Below are 18,583 nucleotides of genomic sequence, written 5' to 3'. Positions count from 1 at the left end.
TGTAATTAGGAAGGAGGGGAAATGGAAGAAATACTGTTTCATGTGCAAAGGAAACTGTACAGAATGCAGATAGTTCACCATTGTCCATTTTTTTCCCTAAAGAATCTCAGACCAAAACAAGAACCTGATCCTGACCACATGGTTAAGGCAAGTGTCTTGACACAGGGCTTTGTGGTGTAAAACTCCCCTGTTTCGGGTAAAAAGTTATCCGAGAATCTGGAATCCTGTGGGAATTAGTGTACCCGAGAATTTTGTGAAGAAAAGGAAAGTTTGTAACAAATCGGACAGCTTTCACTGTTCTCATTGACTTTTAGAGTGAGTGTGTTGATCTTTCCCTTCAATATCCAGCACTTTCTCCCAATTCCTCCGAATCCATTTTCCTTCTTTTGGGTTTTCCAGTTATTTTATATAAGATCTTAACATCCATATTCTCAATGGACGATGAAACCTAATTTTTACCGTCAAATTTAATCTACCAAGATGGAAATTGGAACTGTTATAAATACTGCAAACCATTCAATGGAATCACGATTCTCATGTTGTATAACTCCTTTTCCTTTAATCTAAAAATAGAAGTCAAAGACTGGAAGTAAAGTAAAACCAAATAAAGAGAGAAGAAATCACGTTGGGTCCACTACTGGTAAGTGTAGTAAATTTTTGAAGTTTCCTTCGGATCCAAGCCATGGTCTCTGGCTCTGAACTGTATTGACTGCGCTTGTTCCCATCTCCAAAGCCAAATGCTTCGACCAATTGCAGCCACTTGTTTCACGTCTTTCATGTTATCTATAGATCGCCATATCGCCTTTCCATTAATAAAATTGACGTATCTATGGGTAGCAGATGAGGGAAGATACTACCGACAAACACTGTTTCCTACTTTGCTTGCACCACTTGGAGGAATATTTATTTAACATTATACTTTTTTAAACTTCAAATTAATCCCCCATATGTTAAATGAATTATCAATGGGAGTTGATTCATTTCAATATAAGTGATTCTGGGTTTTTATCTTATTTGTAATTTTTTTATTTGTATTAACTTTGAACCTACGAGATACGAAATATTTTATTTTAATTTAAAAAACTGAACAATTCATTTATTTCAGATTTACTATTAGTATCAAGCTTCATTGACGGTTGTGTATTAAGATTGCATTACTCCCATTAGGTGGGAAAATGTGAAATATATTGCACATGCATGGAAATTGGTCAAGATTTCATTTACTTTTCTCATTCCTTAAGTACACTTCAAACTTGTAGTCAAATGTTTTTACTTGACGTTGGAGCAAAATTGATAGTTACTTGCTTAAATCAAAGCATTAAATGTTATTTGAGATTTATTTGAGATTTATAGTCAAGATTGATAGTCAAGATTTCATTTATTTGAGATTTATCCCATGAATCTCATTCTAGCAGGTCAAAGTTTCCATGAAAAGTACAAATACTTTAAGAACTTTTTTCTCTCTTCTTTTTATTAATGAAACCCCCCCACTTTTCGTTCTTATGACCTCAACTTCCCAACTTAATACTATAAAGTTACACCCTACTATTAATATTGGAGGGCTATTTAGTAGTTACCTTCACCTCTTCAAAGAACACATTCCATTGTTTATTCTCATTGGTGGGTAGCTTTATTTCTTCTTAAATTTATCATTGAACTCATTCCTAGTTATTGAAACGACTAAATTAATTAATGAAGTTGTAGAAAAACGCTTGAAAACTTTGTGCCTCCATTGCTTATTTCATGCGAGCCAAGGACCAACCGTTGTTTCAAATCCGTCTCCATTTTGGCACAGTAAAAGGGCGTCAAAAGAGTCCAAGAAATGGTGCCAGTTTTGGTTCCTGAACCTTGGCTCTGCCTCTGATGCGACGTGGTATTAGTTTGAGATTAGAAGAGCATTTACCTTTTTATTGCAAGAAGAGAGGGGAGAGGTTTACTTTAGATCAGTCTGTTTCAGAGTTTAAAACCAGTCAGGGGCAACAGTATCCCAATTGCTCGTTAATACGGGGCTGCACGCGTGGCTCAAAAAGACTACTGCGAAACAATTGCTCTGTTTTTTTGTGTGTGTGTGCAATAAAACAGAGTTTAATTAGTCACTGTCCGATATTAAATTAGTACTAGTCTCTTTTCTCTCTCTCAAAATCTCCACCATCTGATTTTTATCATCCTCGAGATCATTGCCTCCCATCACCTTCCCGTGATGCGACCGATGTGAAGCACTTCTTGGCTTCCTCTGCCCGTTTCTTGTCGCAAACCATTGATTCTCCGCTAAAGAAAAAAAAAAAACAGGAACAAAAGAAACCCTTTTTACTTCATTTTCTTTGCTTTCAGTTATACAATTGAAAAAAAGAGAAAAAAATCAACTTTTTGCATTATTCTTTTTTCTCTCCCTCCATTATTCTGTTTAAAACCCAGCATAGACAACAATGAAAATGCACACATCATAACATCCCCACTCTTCCTCTCTCTATCTCTCTCTCTTGCAGACATACACACACATTCATTCCTGTCTCTCCAATGGCAAAACACAATCCTGCTCATTCAAAAAGCTTACTCCAACTCTCTCTCTTTGGCTGACTTAAATATATTCACGCACAAATCACTTCACTTCCTCATCCTTCCTCTTCTCCTCTCCCCTCGCCTTAGCAAAAATGCTTCTCCTTGTCCTCTCCTTTCTCTTCTTCACCTTTCCCCCACCTTCACTTTCTCTCAACCAAGAAGGCCTCTACCTTCTCCAAGTGAAAGCCTCCCTCGCCGACCCTGACTCCGCCCTTTCCTCATGGAATTCTCGTGACCCAACCCCATGCAACTGGCGTGGCGTTTCTTGTGACTCAGCCACTGGCTCTGTCACTTCCCTCAACCTCTCCAGCACCAACCTCGCCGGCCCCTTCCCTTCCCTCCTTTGCCGTCTCCAAAACCTTACCTCCGTTTCCTTGTACTACAACAACATCAATTCCACCATCCCTTCCGACATCTCCACGTGTCAAAATCTCATTCACCTTGATCTCTCCCAGAACCTCCTCACTGGTGAACTCCCCCACACTTTGGCTGACCTCCCTAACCTTAAATACCTGGATTTAACTGGTAACAATCTATCGGGAGATATTCCGGTGTCTTTCGGTCGGTTCCAAAGGCTTGAAGTTTTGTCACTCGTTTACAACCTCCTAGACGGTACAATCCCCGCCTTTTTGGGAAACATTAGTACGCTAAAAATGCTTAATTTATCGTACAACCCGTTTAGTCCGGGTCGGATCCCACCGGAGCTTGGCAACTTAACTAACTTGGAGATTTTGTGGCTCACCGAGTGTAATTTAGTGGGCGAGATTCCTGACTCGGTGGGTCGACTCAAGAAACTCACCGATTTAGATCTCGCCATTAACCACTTAGTGGGCAAGATCCCGAGTTCTCTCACTGAGTTAACCAGCGTAGTCCAGATTGAACTCTACAACAACTCGTTGACCGGCGAACTACCTCGCAGGTTCTCGAATTTGACCAAGCTGAGACTCCTCGACGCGTCGATGAACGAGTTAACGGGAACGATTCCGGACGAGTTGACTCAGCTACCACTTGAAAGTCTCAACCTTTACCAGAACAACTTCGAAGGAGCATTACCACCGAGTATCGCCGACTCACCAGCTCTGTACGAACTCAGAATCTTTCAGAACCGACTCACCGGGGAGTTGCCCCAAAACCTCGGCAAAAACTCGCCGCTTAGATGGCTCGATGTCTCTAACAACCAATTTACCGGTCTCATACCGCCGAGTTTATGCGAGAAAGGGAACCTAGAAGAGATTCTAATGATATACAACTCGTTTTCGGGTCAACTACCGTCGAGTTTAGCCGAGTGTCGGAGCCTGAACCGGATCCGACTTGGTTACAACAAGTTATCCGGGGAAATACCTGCCGGGTTCTGGGGTCTCCCACACGTGTATTTGCTTGAGCTTGTTAATAACTCGTTCTCGGGGCAAATTGGGAAATCAATTGCAAATGCAGCGAACCTATCGCTTTTGGTTATCTCTAGGAACGAGTTTACGGGATCATTGCCCGAAGAAATTGGTTCAGTTGATAATTTAGTGCAAATTTCGGCCGGTGAAAATAAGTTTAGTGGGCCGTTGCCAAAAAGTATAGTGAACCTTGATGGATTAGGAATTCTTAATCTTCATGGGAATGAGTTGGAAGGGGAATTGCCTACTGGAATCGAGTCTTTGAAGAAGTTAAACGAGTTGAATTTAGCTAATAACAAGTTTTCAGGGAAAATTCCGGATGGAATAGGGAGTTTATCGGTGCTGAACTATCTTGATTTGTCGAATAATCAGTTAACGGGGAGAATTCCGCTCGGTTTGCAGAACTTGAAGCTTAATCAGCTTAATCTGTCCAATAATTTGTTATCTGGTGAGTTGCCGCCTTTGTTTGATAAGGAAATGTATAAGAATAGCTTTTTAGGGAATCCTGGTTTGTGTGGGAATTTTAGTGATTTGTGTGCTGGTAGGGATGGAGATAAGCACAAAGGTTATGTTTGGTTGCTTAGATCCATTTTTGTTTTAGCTGCTTTGGTGTTTGTTGTTGGTGTGGTTTGGTTTTACTTAAAGTATAGGAGTTATAAGAAAGCAAGGGCTATTGACAAGTCTAAGTGGACTTTGATGTCGTTTCATAAGTTGGGTTTTAGTGAATATGAGATTTTGGACTGTCTTGACGAGGATAATGTGATAGGGAGAGGATCTTCAGGGAAGGTTTACAAGGTCGTGCTTAGTAATGGGGAGGCTGTTGCCGTGAAGAAGCTTTGGGGAGGAGCGAAAAAGGGTTGTGAGAGTGTAGATCTTGAGAAAGGTCAGGCTCAGGTTCAGGATGATGGGTTCGAAGCTGAGGTTGAGACTTTGGGGAAGATTAGGCACAAGAATATTGTTAAGTTGTGGTGTTGTTGTACTACCAGGGATTGCAAGCTTTTGGTGTATGAGTACATGCAGAATGGTAGCTTGGGTGATTTATTGCATAGTAGTAAAGGTGGTTTGCTGGATTGGCCGACAAGGTACAAGATTATTGTGGATGCAGCTGAGGGGCTTTCTTATTTGCATCATGATTGTGTGCCTGCGATTGTGCATAGAGATGTTAAGTCCAATAATATCTTGTTGGATGGGGATTTTGGTGCTCGAGTGGCAGATTTCGGTGTTGCCAAGGTGGTTGATGCAGCTGGAAGGGGTGCTAAATCCATGTCTGTTATTGCAGGGTCCTGCGGTTACATTGCTCCAGGTTAGTTTTTGAAATCTTTACTGACAGTCTTCTGATTTACTGTTTTACTGTAATTCTTTTTCTCTGCCACTTTTAGTTTGTACCAAGATCTTTGAATGCCCATTCAGAAGTATCTAGATAATAACTATTTAAAGCAACCCTTAATGTGAAACTTTAACTGCAACGAACACTATAGATGTCCATTTATTAGTCGGTATTCATCTCTAGGTTGTACTGAATAATAGAAGGATCCTTATTAGAGTCCTTCCTTGATACTTCATTAATATGTCTTGCTGGTTTTGATTCTCGAATAAATTTGGATGTTAATGATCTTATAGACATTGCCTTATAAATCTCCTTCAATTGTCTCTGCAAATATTTTAACGTTTCTCATTCAGTGCATGTGTTATTTTTCCCTCAACAGTACTAATCTCTCTACAAAATATTTTGTTGCAGAGTATGCATATACACTTCGAGTGAATGAGAAGAGTGACATATACAGTTTTGGGGTTGTTATACTTGAGTTGGTCACAGGCAGACTCCCAATTGACCCGGAGTATGGGGAGAAGGACCTGGTAAAGTGGGTCTGCACCACTCTGGATCAGAAAGGAGTGGACCATGTTCTTGATTCCAAACTCGATCCTTGTTTCAAAGAAGAAATATGCAAGGTCCTCAACATCGGCCTCCTCTGTACCAGTCCGCTCCCAATCAACCGCCCGTCAATGAGAAGGGTGGTTAAGATGTTGCAAGAAGCAGGTGCTGAGAGCCATCCGAAGGCTGCTGCTAAAAAGGATGGGAAATTGACTCCTTATTACTATGAAGATGCCTCAGATCAAGGAAGTGTAGCTTGAGAAAAATTTATCCTCGTATAGCTTGTTGCAAAAACAAAGCCACAAGGGTGATACGCCCCTATTTTTTCTTGCTCTCGAGTTTTGCTTGTCAATCATTGTACCCACTTGATGTTTGCTTTACAGGTTGGTTTAAGTGGGGAGGAAAGTGAGTAGGAGTTGAAATTTACACAGTGAAAGAGAGAGAGAGAGAGAGGGAAAAAGAAAGGAAGAGAGGCAGATTTATTAAGGAGTTAATGCACACTGTAAATTTATTAACAATGAAGGTTTTATTCCACGTCTACAAAATGGCTAGTTGCTGCCTGCATTATCATTTTAAGGCCTTGAAAATGTTGTGCACGCTGATGAAAGTGATGCTGCAGATTTATGGCTAGCATCTAAGTCAGGTGACATTTGTTTCACCAACTACCTTAGTAAATACACCCTGTGAAACTTGAGAAGACCCCATTAAAGCGAAAACCATCCAACTTAAACCTGTGCCATTGCCAGTTAAAATTGGTTGGAGTTACTCTTCGCTGTGAGATTTTACAGTGACTTATCCCTTTGGTTTATAATCAAATCACCTACATACAATAACGGGGATAGCTATAAATCTGTCAATGAAGTGTTAGGTAAGGTTGGTCCTCCATGGACCCTAACCATTAATTCCAATGGCATTCTTGCCACTGCTGCTTATTATTGCTGTACTTATTGAGACTTGATCCATTCATCATTTTGAAAAGTGACTAAGGACAAGACCCATGATCCTGTATAGCGGCCTTAGGCTGTCTAACTTGTCATTTTGCGTTAGTTGGTTGTTTGTACCTCTATAAATTTACCAGCCTCTTAATATTTATTGCAACCATAAAGCATTTCCGAGGATTTGACAGTACAATTATGCACATTAAACCAACACCCAAATCTACTTTCACTGCTCTCATTTGCTCTGCCGTGATCCATAATGCTTCCGGGGAATTTCGAGTGCCTCGTGTACTTTTCTGCAAGAAACTTGAGATGCAAACAGGAGTCCCATATAAACCAAAATCCCAACATAATGGGCCATTGTTATACGCTGGTTTTTTTATTCTTCCGAGAGTTAGGCGAGGCTTTGCTTTCAGTATATAATTCAGAAAGCTCTGCATGTTCCCCTATCTATTACAACTGCTTTAATACGATTGATTTTGGGGTCTTTTTCTTTGCATCTCATCCTCTTCTTCTCTTGTGTTACTTCCCTCTGATATTTTGTTACCAAAAGAAGGAACACCGATTGCTAAGGATAATTGATTTACTTAGTTTCACTGTCTCTTTCTAACAGAACATGATCTCAAGTGGAAACAAATCTTTACAACGTCAAAGTTTCCTGTACGTGGAATCCCGTTAGCAACGTTAGGATATAGGAATATCTCTGCAAATAATCCTTGTTGCGGGAAAGGCTATACATGGACCACGCTAAGCGAAAATAAAGAAATGGCGTAAAGTTTGGTTGCTACTCCTAAACTGCTGCTACTTCTGGTTGCAGTGTAGCTCACATCTGTCGGTTCTCTCCTTTGCTTTAATATTACCAAAAGACATATCTAAGTTCGAATTTTGACCCTTTGTGGATTGAGGATAAATCCGACCGAAACGTGGGTGGGCTTTACCAATCCTGAAAACCGTGAGCTGCTATCAGGGCACGAGTGGCTTCAAGGTCTGACAATGCCATCTCCCTAACACTTCTGAACGCTTTGAATGCAGCTCCTTGGTAATTGGGGTAGGTCTATCCATCGTCGATGTGTCAAAATCCATGGAAAATTTGCTCCCACTTTTTCTTATGGTCCCATATCTAGTCTAGTCGTATGGAAAGATTCTTTTATTCAAATGATCTCTACATATTTGAACTCTTTTTTCTCAATCCGAATTTGAAGCTTCCTTTGGTCCAGGGAGAAAAGAAAAAAGTATTGGGAAAAATGAGTCAAAACACAAGGCAAGGCTCACTCATGAAGCCCATATGGGTGGACTAGGTCCTACAGAGAATAAAGCCCCAAATGCCTGAAAACAATCCCTGCCGAAGTTCGGCCACAGTGGGAAACTTAATTCTGGTCCAAAAGTATTTATGGGTCTCAACTAGGTCTGAGAGGGCCTGTTTCAGTAGACTTGCCCTTTAAGAGGGCCTTGAGTTGGGTGAAATCTGCTAAATCTACAAACCTTTTCCCTGATTTATTCCATTCATATTTGACATTACCTGTCCTTTTAATTCATGCTTAATCAGACCATTTAGCATATCCTTCTGAATAATAGCATTTTTTAAGGTTCCATTATTTATTCTGACACCTGCTAATGTTAATTTCCTAAGTCCTGCAATAGCTGCTGCAAAATCCCAAGTACAGTGTTATACAAGGAAAAAGAATAATCTGAATTTAATAGTACTAAATTGTTGCCGGGTCTTGCATAAAAACCTTTGATCTAAGTCAGCAGAGAGAGTGCCAATATTTTACAAGTCTATAAATATTTGCTGACATGAAAGAGATGACAAGCACTTAAATCCTGTGTTAGGTACATGCATTTGCTGGTTTAAAATTATATGCTTTCAAAATGCCCTAAAGCTACTTCCTTCTACCAAACTTCAGCCATACTTTATAAACTTTTAGGTACGAGCTTGACAGAATAGTACCTGCGTTTGTTGCAACTAAACTGTGATTCAAATGATTGGTAAATTATCGTTGTGTTTCGTTGAGATTATTGAGGCTGTAATTTCAATTAATTAATGAAAGATGAAATGAAATTTGCGTTAGTACTGATGTTTATCCAATATGGATATGACAAATATAAACAAAAGAGGTGTGCCCTTGGATGGAAAGTTGAAGGTGCCAATCTTTCATTATCCATATCTCAATCAGCATGAGATATTTTTGACTTCACATTCTCAATTCTTGACAAGTTAGCAACTATTCTTTTCAGAATTAAAGAAAGGGCAAACCTATGAATTAAGAACTAGCTAGCCACCTAAGCAGGATGACAAAGCAAAGGACAGATAAGATTACTCATCAATTCTCTTCAGAATCTGTCCAAGAAACGTATGTTGTTTGTTGGGTCTCAGTAATTTTCTCCGAAGCTCGTCTGGTTACAATCTAATTTGCATTTGAAAAGGTACAACTGGAAGCGGCCAACCAGAAATCAATGTAAACAAGACTTTGGGGGGGCGGGGGGGTTAGAACACCAACTCTTTTACCAAATGTAACCCAATTTTCAAAGTCTGTGCACTTACTCAAGGAGATACCCGTCCTTTTTCCTTTCACTTTTCTCTTTTAAAAACTCTTCAAAGTTCAAAGTCCATAGTGCAATCCGATATATAGGAGTGAGCCTTTTCAACACGTTACTGTATGGACTATGGACTAGCCAGCCAAATTTCAAACCCCGTTTCTTCTTTTTTCATTTCCTAACCATTTCATTGATCAAAAGTAGCCAAAGACCATAGTTTATTAGCACCAGAAAAGATGAGCCGAGGTGAGGAAATTGCTTATGATTTGGTTTTGGTTCTTCTTTCCATCTCTCTTTTCGTTCTTGGTATCTTTCTCATCATCATCTGCAGAAAGAAACCAGTAAAATCTGATCAAAAACAAGAACTGCCTGTCAAGGTTTGTGCAAGCGCGTATCAATTAACAGATATAGATGCAGCTACAGATGGCTTTAACCATAGAAGAATCATCGGTAAAGGCCGTTTAGGTACGGTTTATGCAGCCATATCACCAAGAGCGGAGCTCGTTGCTGTAAAAAGGATACATCCGCGGCTGGTTTTGAGCAATGCTGGATTCGGGTTTGCTTCAATAATCAGAACACTTTCTTTAGCTCAACATCCTCACATAGTCCCCGTTATAGGGTTTTCACAAGCGCCAGGTGAGAGAATTATAGTAATGGAGTTTGTTGGTATGGTGAATTTGAATTTTTATTTGCATGAAAACTCCGACGGTGCATCATTATTAGATTGGAACAGGCGTTTAAGGGTTGCTGCCGGGGTAGCCAGAGGGCTTGAGTATTTGCATGAAGGGATGGCACCAAATATAATACACGGCTGCATTAAGGCATCAAATATATTATTAGATGTGAAATTTGTTGCTAAGTTATGTGGTTACGGGCTATCATTTTTGGCACCCCAAGAGAAGAGAGGGCTCGTGGGGTATGTAGATGATGAGTATTGGGTGGAAAGAGGAGGCGGTGCTTGCAAGGAAAGCGATGTTTATGGCTTTGGGGTGGTTTTGTTGGAGCTTTTGACTGGGAGGAGAAGCGAAGAAGGGTTGCTTGTTAGATGGGCATTGCCATTGATAAAGGAGAAAAAGCTTAGTGAACTTTTGGACCCTCGACTTGTAATTCCATCTGATATAAAACCTCTTGTTAGACTGGCCAAAGTTGCTTCGACTTGCGTTGGTAATTACAGGAAGGACAGGCCTTGTATATCCCAGGTGGCAACAATCTTGAACAATTTGGAAATTGAGGCCTGCCATTAGCGTATTTAGCCAAAAGTTCCAGTATATTCCACCATTCTTTCAACCCTATGGGAAGCAATTTTGATCTTTGAGGATATTGCTTCTTTCCGGAGGTTATTCTGTGAGAACAGCGTGAGTCTGAAATAGAGAAATTGGAAATATTGGGTTTGTTTTTTCCTTTGATCAGTTGATGAGATAAACAGCAAAATGAAGAGAGAGTACACACGTGGGGTGTCTACAAACTGGATGTACGGTAAGAGTTGGCAAATGAGGACGAATTTTGCGGGAAATATTGAAAATGGAAATTATAAGATGAACAAAGAGGGGGGGGGGGCGCAAGGTGGCTTCAACTGCCTTGTCTTTGGGCGGTGATTATTAATCTTGTGTTTCCGCGTGGAAATGGGGCATCTTTTCTTGGTGGTGAAAGGGGGACCCCGACCCTTTTATTTTTCTTATATTTCTTTCAATCACTTCCTTATTCTGTCTACGGCCCTTTTTGGCTTGTCATGGCTCCATCATTTGACTATACTTTTCATGTAAATCATTAACGAATAATCACGTTTAATAGTTGTACAATTTTTTTTAATTATAAAATTATTTTTTGGGATCCCATATCATCTTGATTGGACTTTGATTGAGACATTGGTGTGTCATTCGTGTGTGTGTCTGTCTGTCTCTCTCTCTCTCCAATTAATCTTTGTCCAAATTATCCAATTAGTTCCATTTGAATGTAAATTAAACCCTTAATTCTTCATTAGATTCTGTTTGCTTTGTCAATAATCTGTTTAGACAATCATGCAAGAAGTTTGTTCACAATTATTTATTAAGTACTAATCTCTTACTATTTAAAGTTGAAAAATGTAGCAGAAAAAGCAGTGGATGTAACTAATAGGATATGGGCCGTGGAATGTCGCCCAAAATACATCTATAAATAACTCAAACCTTAGAATTAAAGTATTAATAGTATTGAAGAAGAAATAATGGTGGTTTTAATTTCTTGGCATTGTTGTTACACTTGAAAAAAAGCTTGGTATGGGAAAGTAGGATCGAAAAGTTCCTCTGAGAAATTGTTGTGAAAAGTGTGGTTTGGGATTTTTGAGTATATAGTGAAAAAGTATTGTCAAGGGTTAAAATTTAGTGTTTGGAAAGGACATTATGATAAAAAATAATAATATTTTTTTGAAAAGTATTTTTTTTATATTTTCAAGTAATTATTGTTAAGATGTATTAGAAATAAATTATTTTTAGATCGTTTTCTAAATATTAAAATTGCTTTAGACTATAAATTAAATAGTTTTATTCTTGTTATTTTATTTTTTAAATGCACTAAATTTTTATTTTAAATAATTAAAATGATAAATTTGCGTTTTCAAAAAAGTATAAATGACATTTGGAAATTAAAAAAGCACCTCTTGCAATTCGCTTAAAAAATAGACTGACGTGACATTGTGACAGAATAGGAATTCCTTTTTGACTCTACAAATGTCATGTATCCCAATTAGGAAGAGATATATTGGATGTGATTTAGACATATAATTAAGGGTCTTTCTTCATTTTGATAGATAATTTTTTTCGAATTGGAAGTACGGACATGTGACAAATAATATGAGAGCATAATTTATTTTAAGTAAAATATATACTCTCACATTTTTTAAGTTTTAATCGAAATTTTAAACGAATTTATTAATTTTCAAAATAAACATTTTATTTTAAAAATACAAATGTAGATTAGTCAAAAATTAAAAAACCTTTCTTTCTTTATTAATTTTAAAAATTATTATTATATTTAAAAAAAAAAACCCCTAAAAAAGGGTGCTCAATCAGGACTCTCAAGGGACCACCGATGCTCCCCATAAGGGGAGGTTTTTTTTAATTAATAAATAATAATAATAATAATATAATAATTTTAAAAATAAATCAAAGATAAAATTGGCATTTTATCACATAATCAAATTGATAGAAACACTAATAGTTGACTAACGAGTAGATGTAAGTGTTTAGTGAAAAATATTTTTTTGAGATTAAAAGTTTTCATTTAAAAAATTAATAAATATTCGTATAATTTCGATCAAAATTTTAAAAAATAAAGATGTTTTACCTTTTAATTTTTTATTGATGTAGAACTCTCATGAGCAATATATTAAGGTTGAGGTGGGTCTCTCTCCTATATGAATAAAAGAGTGGTAGAGTTGAATAACATATATCTCAGATTAATAAAGGATGAAATGAGTGTTGAACTAAATAATTTTTTTTATCTTATAAATATGTCTTTTGAATGAAACAAACAAACACGATATCATTGAGGATGGTCGTTGGCCCTTGGGCTAAGAAACTGTTTTGGCTTGGATCATTTTTGGTCTTGGGAAAAAGGGAAAGGAAGAACAGACCCGGTACAGAGCAGACTTCGCCCAAGTAATAGGCCTGCTAGTTAAAGATTCTGGCCCATTTAAATGGTAAAAGTTATTTGTGTAATTGATTGAAGATTATTGCTAATTAAATGCAAGAATAGGATTTAGTAGGGATCTTTTTATGTTTTGGAGACCATTCAATGGCTTCTTAAATCAGCAATAGGATCGAAAGTAGCTTCCATGGATTCAGTTTCCTGCAAGGTTTATTTTGAGGAGATACTTCCACTTCTCTTTCCTCTCACCATTGAAGGGTTTGGATTTATGAGAAAGTGAAAATGGATTGATCCGCCCATTTTCCTCATTTCTTTCTATTTCTTTTCGACCAAAACAAAGAAAAATAGTTTTTCTCTTCATAGAAAATATAAGATGGTAACATTTTCTCTCAAGGTTGCTGGTAGTTTCATGGAACTTTATTACTGGCTCCTTTTGGTCAAGTCTTGATTCCAACATACCAGGTGTTTGGAGCAGTGGATGCTTTATGGTGTTGGGTGTTGACAATTACAGTCATAATTAATGAATCAAATCTTAATATAAACTATAACATAATTAAGTAATACATTCAAGAGAAAATGAACAACAATCAAACAAATAAATTGGGTGTATAGTTAAAGAAAATTCAATACCTTAATGTTCTAAGGTCTTACATCAAGGTAAGATTGCATTGTCGTAGATTTAATATCAATCATTCACATATACATATAAACTAAGTATAATTTAGATATGATGTAGTGCAATGTATTAGTTAAAAAGCATTGCTTACTTGCCTTTTATGATTAACATAAAATAAATCCACATAGGTAAATAGATGAAATTACTTGCTAGGTATAAGTAGTAATTAGCAAATAATACCAAAGGCTTGCTAGCTAAGCAGCAAATTAACACTTGTTAATCAAGAAACTTTACACGTAAATTGAAGGCTATTGGCTTGATCATCACTAATTTTTTTAACTAAAAATGCTTGAATGTCTTTAAAATCTAATGAAACAGATAAAAGAGAAGTTGTAATCCATCATATGAAATCATTAATTACTTCCATTTGCTGTCACTGAATTCGATTGCTTCAATTCCTAAATCATTCCGTCATCATAATGGAAATGCAAAACGCATTCCCATTTCAGGAAAAAAAACAACCTCTCTTTTCAAGATACTTTCATCACAACCTTTTCAATATTAATATCGTTCATAGGCAAGACGCGTTGCCTTTGCAATATATAATGTAGTGATCATGACAGGACTGGAGGGCATCCTCATCACTTACCATGATTTTTACATTTAATTGGGATTTAATTCGCAGTACGTTGTGTTTTTCAATCATAATTAAATGAAGATAGCATAACATTAATTTTCAAAGCCTATTTCATTAAAAACTGATAACGTTCGTGTTAACTTTTAGGCCATGCAAATGCAAATGCAAATGCTTAAGCGCAAGGGTTAAAAAGGATTGTTTGGTGAAAAAAAGTTGGAAGATGCAGAGAAGTCGTTGATTCCCATTGAAAATAGATGGCATTGAAGAGTTTTTAAAATCACGACTTTTGAAATGGCCTTTCGCTTTCAGTGCTGAACGGAAAGTGTGAATCCCTTATCAAATGCTTGAAAATGATATTATGTTTGCCTGGACATTGCATGCCGTGTCTCCCCTATCCCCAAACTTGGGTTGCTCATTAAGCTTTGGTGAACAAAACCCATCATTCTCTTGTTGATTAAGTTCTTCTCCATGGAGCTTTCAAGTTCTTGGAAACAAAAAAAAAAAGGGTTTTTTATAAGGAAATTGTATGAACAAAGAGCAACCGATCAGACAGACGCAGCCAAACCCTGATAAAGAGGACAATTATTTGTATGGAGGTATCTGGGAAACAAAATAACCTTTTCAAACGGGGAACATAGCACATCTTGACAAAGTCCCCCTCAAAATAATAATAAAAAACCCTAAGCCATACGTTAAAGTTGAAAGCTTAACAAAGAAGTTTCTTCTTGTTGCGTGGCTTCTGAGGGAAGCTCTCGAAACACATGAAAGATGGAAACCCTTTAATATTATCCTCAACCTGTCAAATGTCGGCTATGATAAGTTAATTACGTGAAGGATTGTGATTTTCCACGGTCATGTTCTTTTTCCACCTCCTACAGTTGCTTGCCTGTCAGCCGTTTGATCCAAAAAAGCTACATTATCAGGTCATCTTTGGCGATGATGAGGGGGGTTTTAAGAGAGCAAATATACTTTCAGAAACGTGCAGGCTACTGATATGATTTCATTATCCAAAATTTTCTCCTAGCTGCTGATTGGGTATATTCGTATGCCTAAAGCAATCTTTGGCACTTGCAAAAAATTTTCAATATACTATAAATAATAATACTAATTATAAAGGAACTTACCACTGTAAATTGTATATATATATATATATATAATTAACAATAAAATACAATACATTTATATAATTGTCACCAACTTGAAAGTTGGTGCAGGTCATGATACACCAGAAAAATACTAGAATATTACATCACATTAATCTCTTGTAATTACAGCTATAGGAGAACTTCAATTCAAGCCTAACATATGACATACACATCTAAAGCTGAAGGAGAGAGAGAGGGGAAGGTGGTGATTCCTTGCTTAACATGAGAAGTCTACGTGAAGAAATGGGATTAATTTGTTGGTTCGTAGTTTCTATGTTGCAATAATATAATATTTGTATAATTTCAACAATTTTATTTTGTTTTTCCATAGCTTTAAGAACACTTCAGTTTGACACTGGAGCTAAAAGCTTTTTTTGTTCAGGAAATCGCCATATCTCCCTCTCAAAGGAGGTAAAACGTCCTAGAAAGAGTACCCTGGTTGCCCTATCTCCACTCAACTCTTCCTTCCATTTTTATTTTAATATTTTGATTAAGTCAGTTATTTACTGTTAACTTTTCCTTATTAAGCTTTTGAATTAAACCAGTGTATATTCCTTCTCATGTTTAGACCTACCCGTAAAGCAAGGTCCCCGATCGAAGACTTGCATTTATTCTGTCATACAAGCGTATATACATTAGCATAACCAAACTTGACGTCCAAGCAACATTTATTATAAATTTTTTTAGAATTAAAATGAATAAATCTCAGTCTCTCCTTTCATTTATGCCGTCCTTTTAACCTTCTCTCTTTCTCTCTCCCTCTCTCTTTCTCTTTCTCTCTGTTTGCCAAGAACTAGGGAGTATATAGCAACAGCTAGCTATACCCTCAATCATACGGAGAAAATTAAAAAGAAGAATAAAAGAGCGTGGAAGAATTAAATTCCTTGCCAAACATCAAGAAAGAAAAAGTGGGTAACTGAAAACGTGCTCTAAAAGAGACAAGTTTGCTTTACTTATTTTAATTTTTTTATTTTAATTATCTTTTGTTTTGGGTTTTGGTTTCTGTTTTATGTGTCAATCTTTGCTAGAATTTTTGCGTGCGAGTTGGAGAAAGTGGGGGAAGAAGCTAGAAGCAGAAGAAATCAGCTTTGTGATGGGAATAAGAGCAGAACAAGAGAGATGACATGGTGCAATAACTCAGACGATGATAGAGCTCTACAGTTAGTTACAGCAGCCGACAGCACTAAAGAACCCGCCTCCGTTTCCGACACCAAAACCGATGATATCCGAATCATTATTTGCCCTTCATGTGGCCATAACATACCCTACCAAGATCAGGCACATATTCATAATCTCATTCTGCAGTTATTTATTCCATACAGTTTGATGCATATGTACTTTACTAATATTTTATTTTCATGTGTGGGGGTTAGGCGGGAATTCATGATTTGCCTGGGTTACCAGCGGGGGTGAAGTTTGATCCAACTGACCAAGAAATTTTAGAGCATTTAGAGGCAAAGGTAATATCTGATATGCGCAAGCTTCATCCTTTGATTGATGAGTTTATTCCAACGCTGGAGGGAGAAAATGGGATTTGCTACACTCATCCAGAGAGGCTGCCAGGTACTTTGACGCTTTTACCTTAATCAGCACTACGCCTGTCAATTTAGGTCCAAACGCACTAGCTTTCTGAGTTCTAGGGGTTTCCTCCAACTGCTTTTCACTTGGAATACATAGTTTTTCGTTCTGGGTTTTGTTTTCTACTTTGCTTTTAGGGCAACATCAACGATCTGTGTGCTCTTGTTTCTTTTGGCCACTGTGTATCAATGATCCTTGTTGGTTGATGAATTTTAGATGAGAATGGATACTGTAAGTTACTTTACAGAATCCAGTTAAGTGTATTGTAAGAAAGCACCTAAGTTGGCTAATTCTAATTGCCAAGGATTGCTGGTGTGTAGTGGTGTGGACTGGTCTAATTACGTGAGATCCTTAATTTGGTTCTACTCAAGCCATATATTTTCTTAGAGACATGTGACTTAGGCTCAGCAAATAAAGGTAGCATTATGCCCCTTGCTTAACCCTAGGATCTAGGCGTTGCCCTTCATCGTTACTAGCTAATTGGCTTAAAATGGCCTAACTGCTTGTCAAGATGGCAATGAGTATTCAGTAACCAAACAAAATACATCTTAATTTCCATTCTGACTCATACAATTAAGCTATTCACTCTGATTATAGTTTCATGCATAAAACTAAATCCTTTGATCTGTTTACATTTTAATGGTGAAGGAGTGAGCAAAGATGGGCAAATTCGACACTTCTTTCATCGGCCCTCCAAGGCATACACAACCGGGACTAGGAAGAGAAGAAAAGTTCACACGGATGAAGATGGAAGCGAAACAAGGTGGCATAAAACAGGCAAGACCAGACCAGTTTTGGTTGGTGGGGCAGTGAAGGGTTTCAAAAAGATTTTAGTACTCTACACCAATTACGGCAGACAAAGGAAGCCTGAGAAGACGAACTGGGTGATGCATCAATATCACCTTGGCAACAATGAAGAAGAGAAAGATGGAGAGCTAGTGGCTTCAAAAGTCTTTTACCAAACTCAACCTAGACAATGCGGTCCAAGTAGTGTTAAGGATACACTTGATAGAAAGTTGAAAAATCGAAGCCGGCATGACAAAAGTCCTATAGCTAAGAGTAGCAGCACGGCTTTTGTTCATGAGTATTTCAATCCACCTTTTATCCCATTCGACCATGGGAGCCATAATAGAGAAAGCCCACCTCCGCTAATTCCAAATTTGGTTGTTCAAGGTGATGGATCTTCCTTCATTCGATTAGCCTCTGATACAAGCAAAGGGAGACTTGAAAGAAAATTATAGGAATGGAAGGATCGATCAGCATTTGGTGGAGCAGCTACGACAAGGACTTATTTGGTTGGTGCTGTTGCTGTTGCTCTGTAATAGTCAAATAAATTATTGGATTGTGATTTTGCATGAGGAAAGGAGGGAATGAAGAATAAGGTGGGAATGGCTTCTTTTTCTTAAAAAGATAAAAGAGTCAGATGCTTTGGAAGATTTGCCCATGACCACGCTAGCTCTTGAGCAAAGGACCAGGCAAGGGAGCAGCTGGTGCCCTATTTTTATGCACATTTCCGTAATATTTATATATATATATATATATATTTGACCATATTCTATCCATTTATAAGGTTTGATGACATTTATAAATTTATAGTAGGATTGTACAAAGATATGACTCCTATAAACTTCTGCTAGTAGTCCTATAGATCTTAGTTTTATCTATCCATTTATCATTTATATAGTCTGTTAGA

General features: G+C 37.5%; 3 protein-coding genes across 3 annotated transcripts; all 3 read left to right on the top strand.

Moving 5' to 3' along the window:
* The first annotated feature begins 2,509 nt into the window (after positions 1-2,509).
* On the top strand, positions 2,510-6,387 carry LOC18596782 (HAESA-like 1). Its single transcript, XM_018123503.2, has 2 exons — positions 2,510-5,247; positions 5,683-6,387. The coding sequence occupies exons 1-2, from the start codon at positions 2,652-2,654 to the stop codon at positions 6,075-6,077; spliced, it is 2,991 nt and encodes a 996-aa protein (XP_017978992.2). The 5' UTR covers positions 2,510-2,651; the 3' UTR covers positions 6,078-6,387.
* A 2,537-nt stretch (positions 6,388-8,924) lies between these two features.
* LOC18596781 (Protein kinase superfamily protein) lies at positions 8,925-11,123 on the top strand. The gene has a single exon (XM_007025469.3). The coding sequence runs from the start codon at positions 9,527-9,529 to the stop codon at positions 10,532-10,534; it is 1,008 nt and encodes a 335-aa protein (XP_007025531.3). The 5' UTR covers positions 8,925-9,526; the 3' UTR covers positions 10,535-11,123.
* Positions 11,124-16,009: 4,886 nt separating this feature from the next.
* On the top strand, positions 16,010-18,500 carry LOC18596780 (NAC domain-containing protein 73). The gene is made up of 4 exons (XM_007025468.3): positions 16,010-16,220; positions 16,341-16,590; positions 16,686-16,875; positions 17,539-18,500. Exons 2-4 carry the CDS (start codon positions 16,432-16,434, stop codon positions 18,129-18,131), a joined length of 942 nt encoding a protein of 313 aa, XP_007025530.3. The 5' UTR covers positions 16,010-16,220; positions 16,341-16,431; the 3' UTR covers positions 18,132-18,500.
* Positions 18,501-18,583: the final 83 nt, after the last annotated feature.

The sequence above is a fragment of the Theobroma cacao genome, chromosome 6 (genome assembly GCF_053813885.1).
Source record: "Theobroma cacao isolate CCN51 chromosome 6, ASM5381388v1, whole genome shotgun sequence".
Classification (NCBI taxonomy): Eukaryota; Viridiplantae; Streptophyta; class Magnoliopsida; order Malvales; family Malvaceae; genus Theobroma; species Theobroma cacao.
The sequence above is the reverse complement of the archived record's forward strand: the minus strand, read 5'-3'. Positions and strand labels throughout refer to the sequence as shown.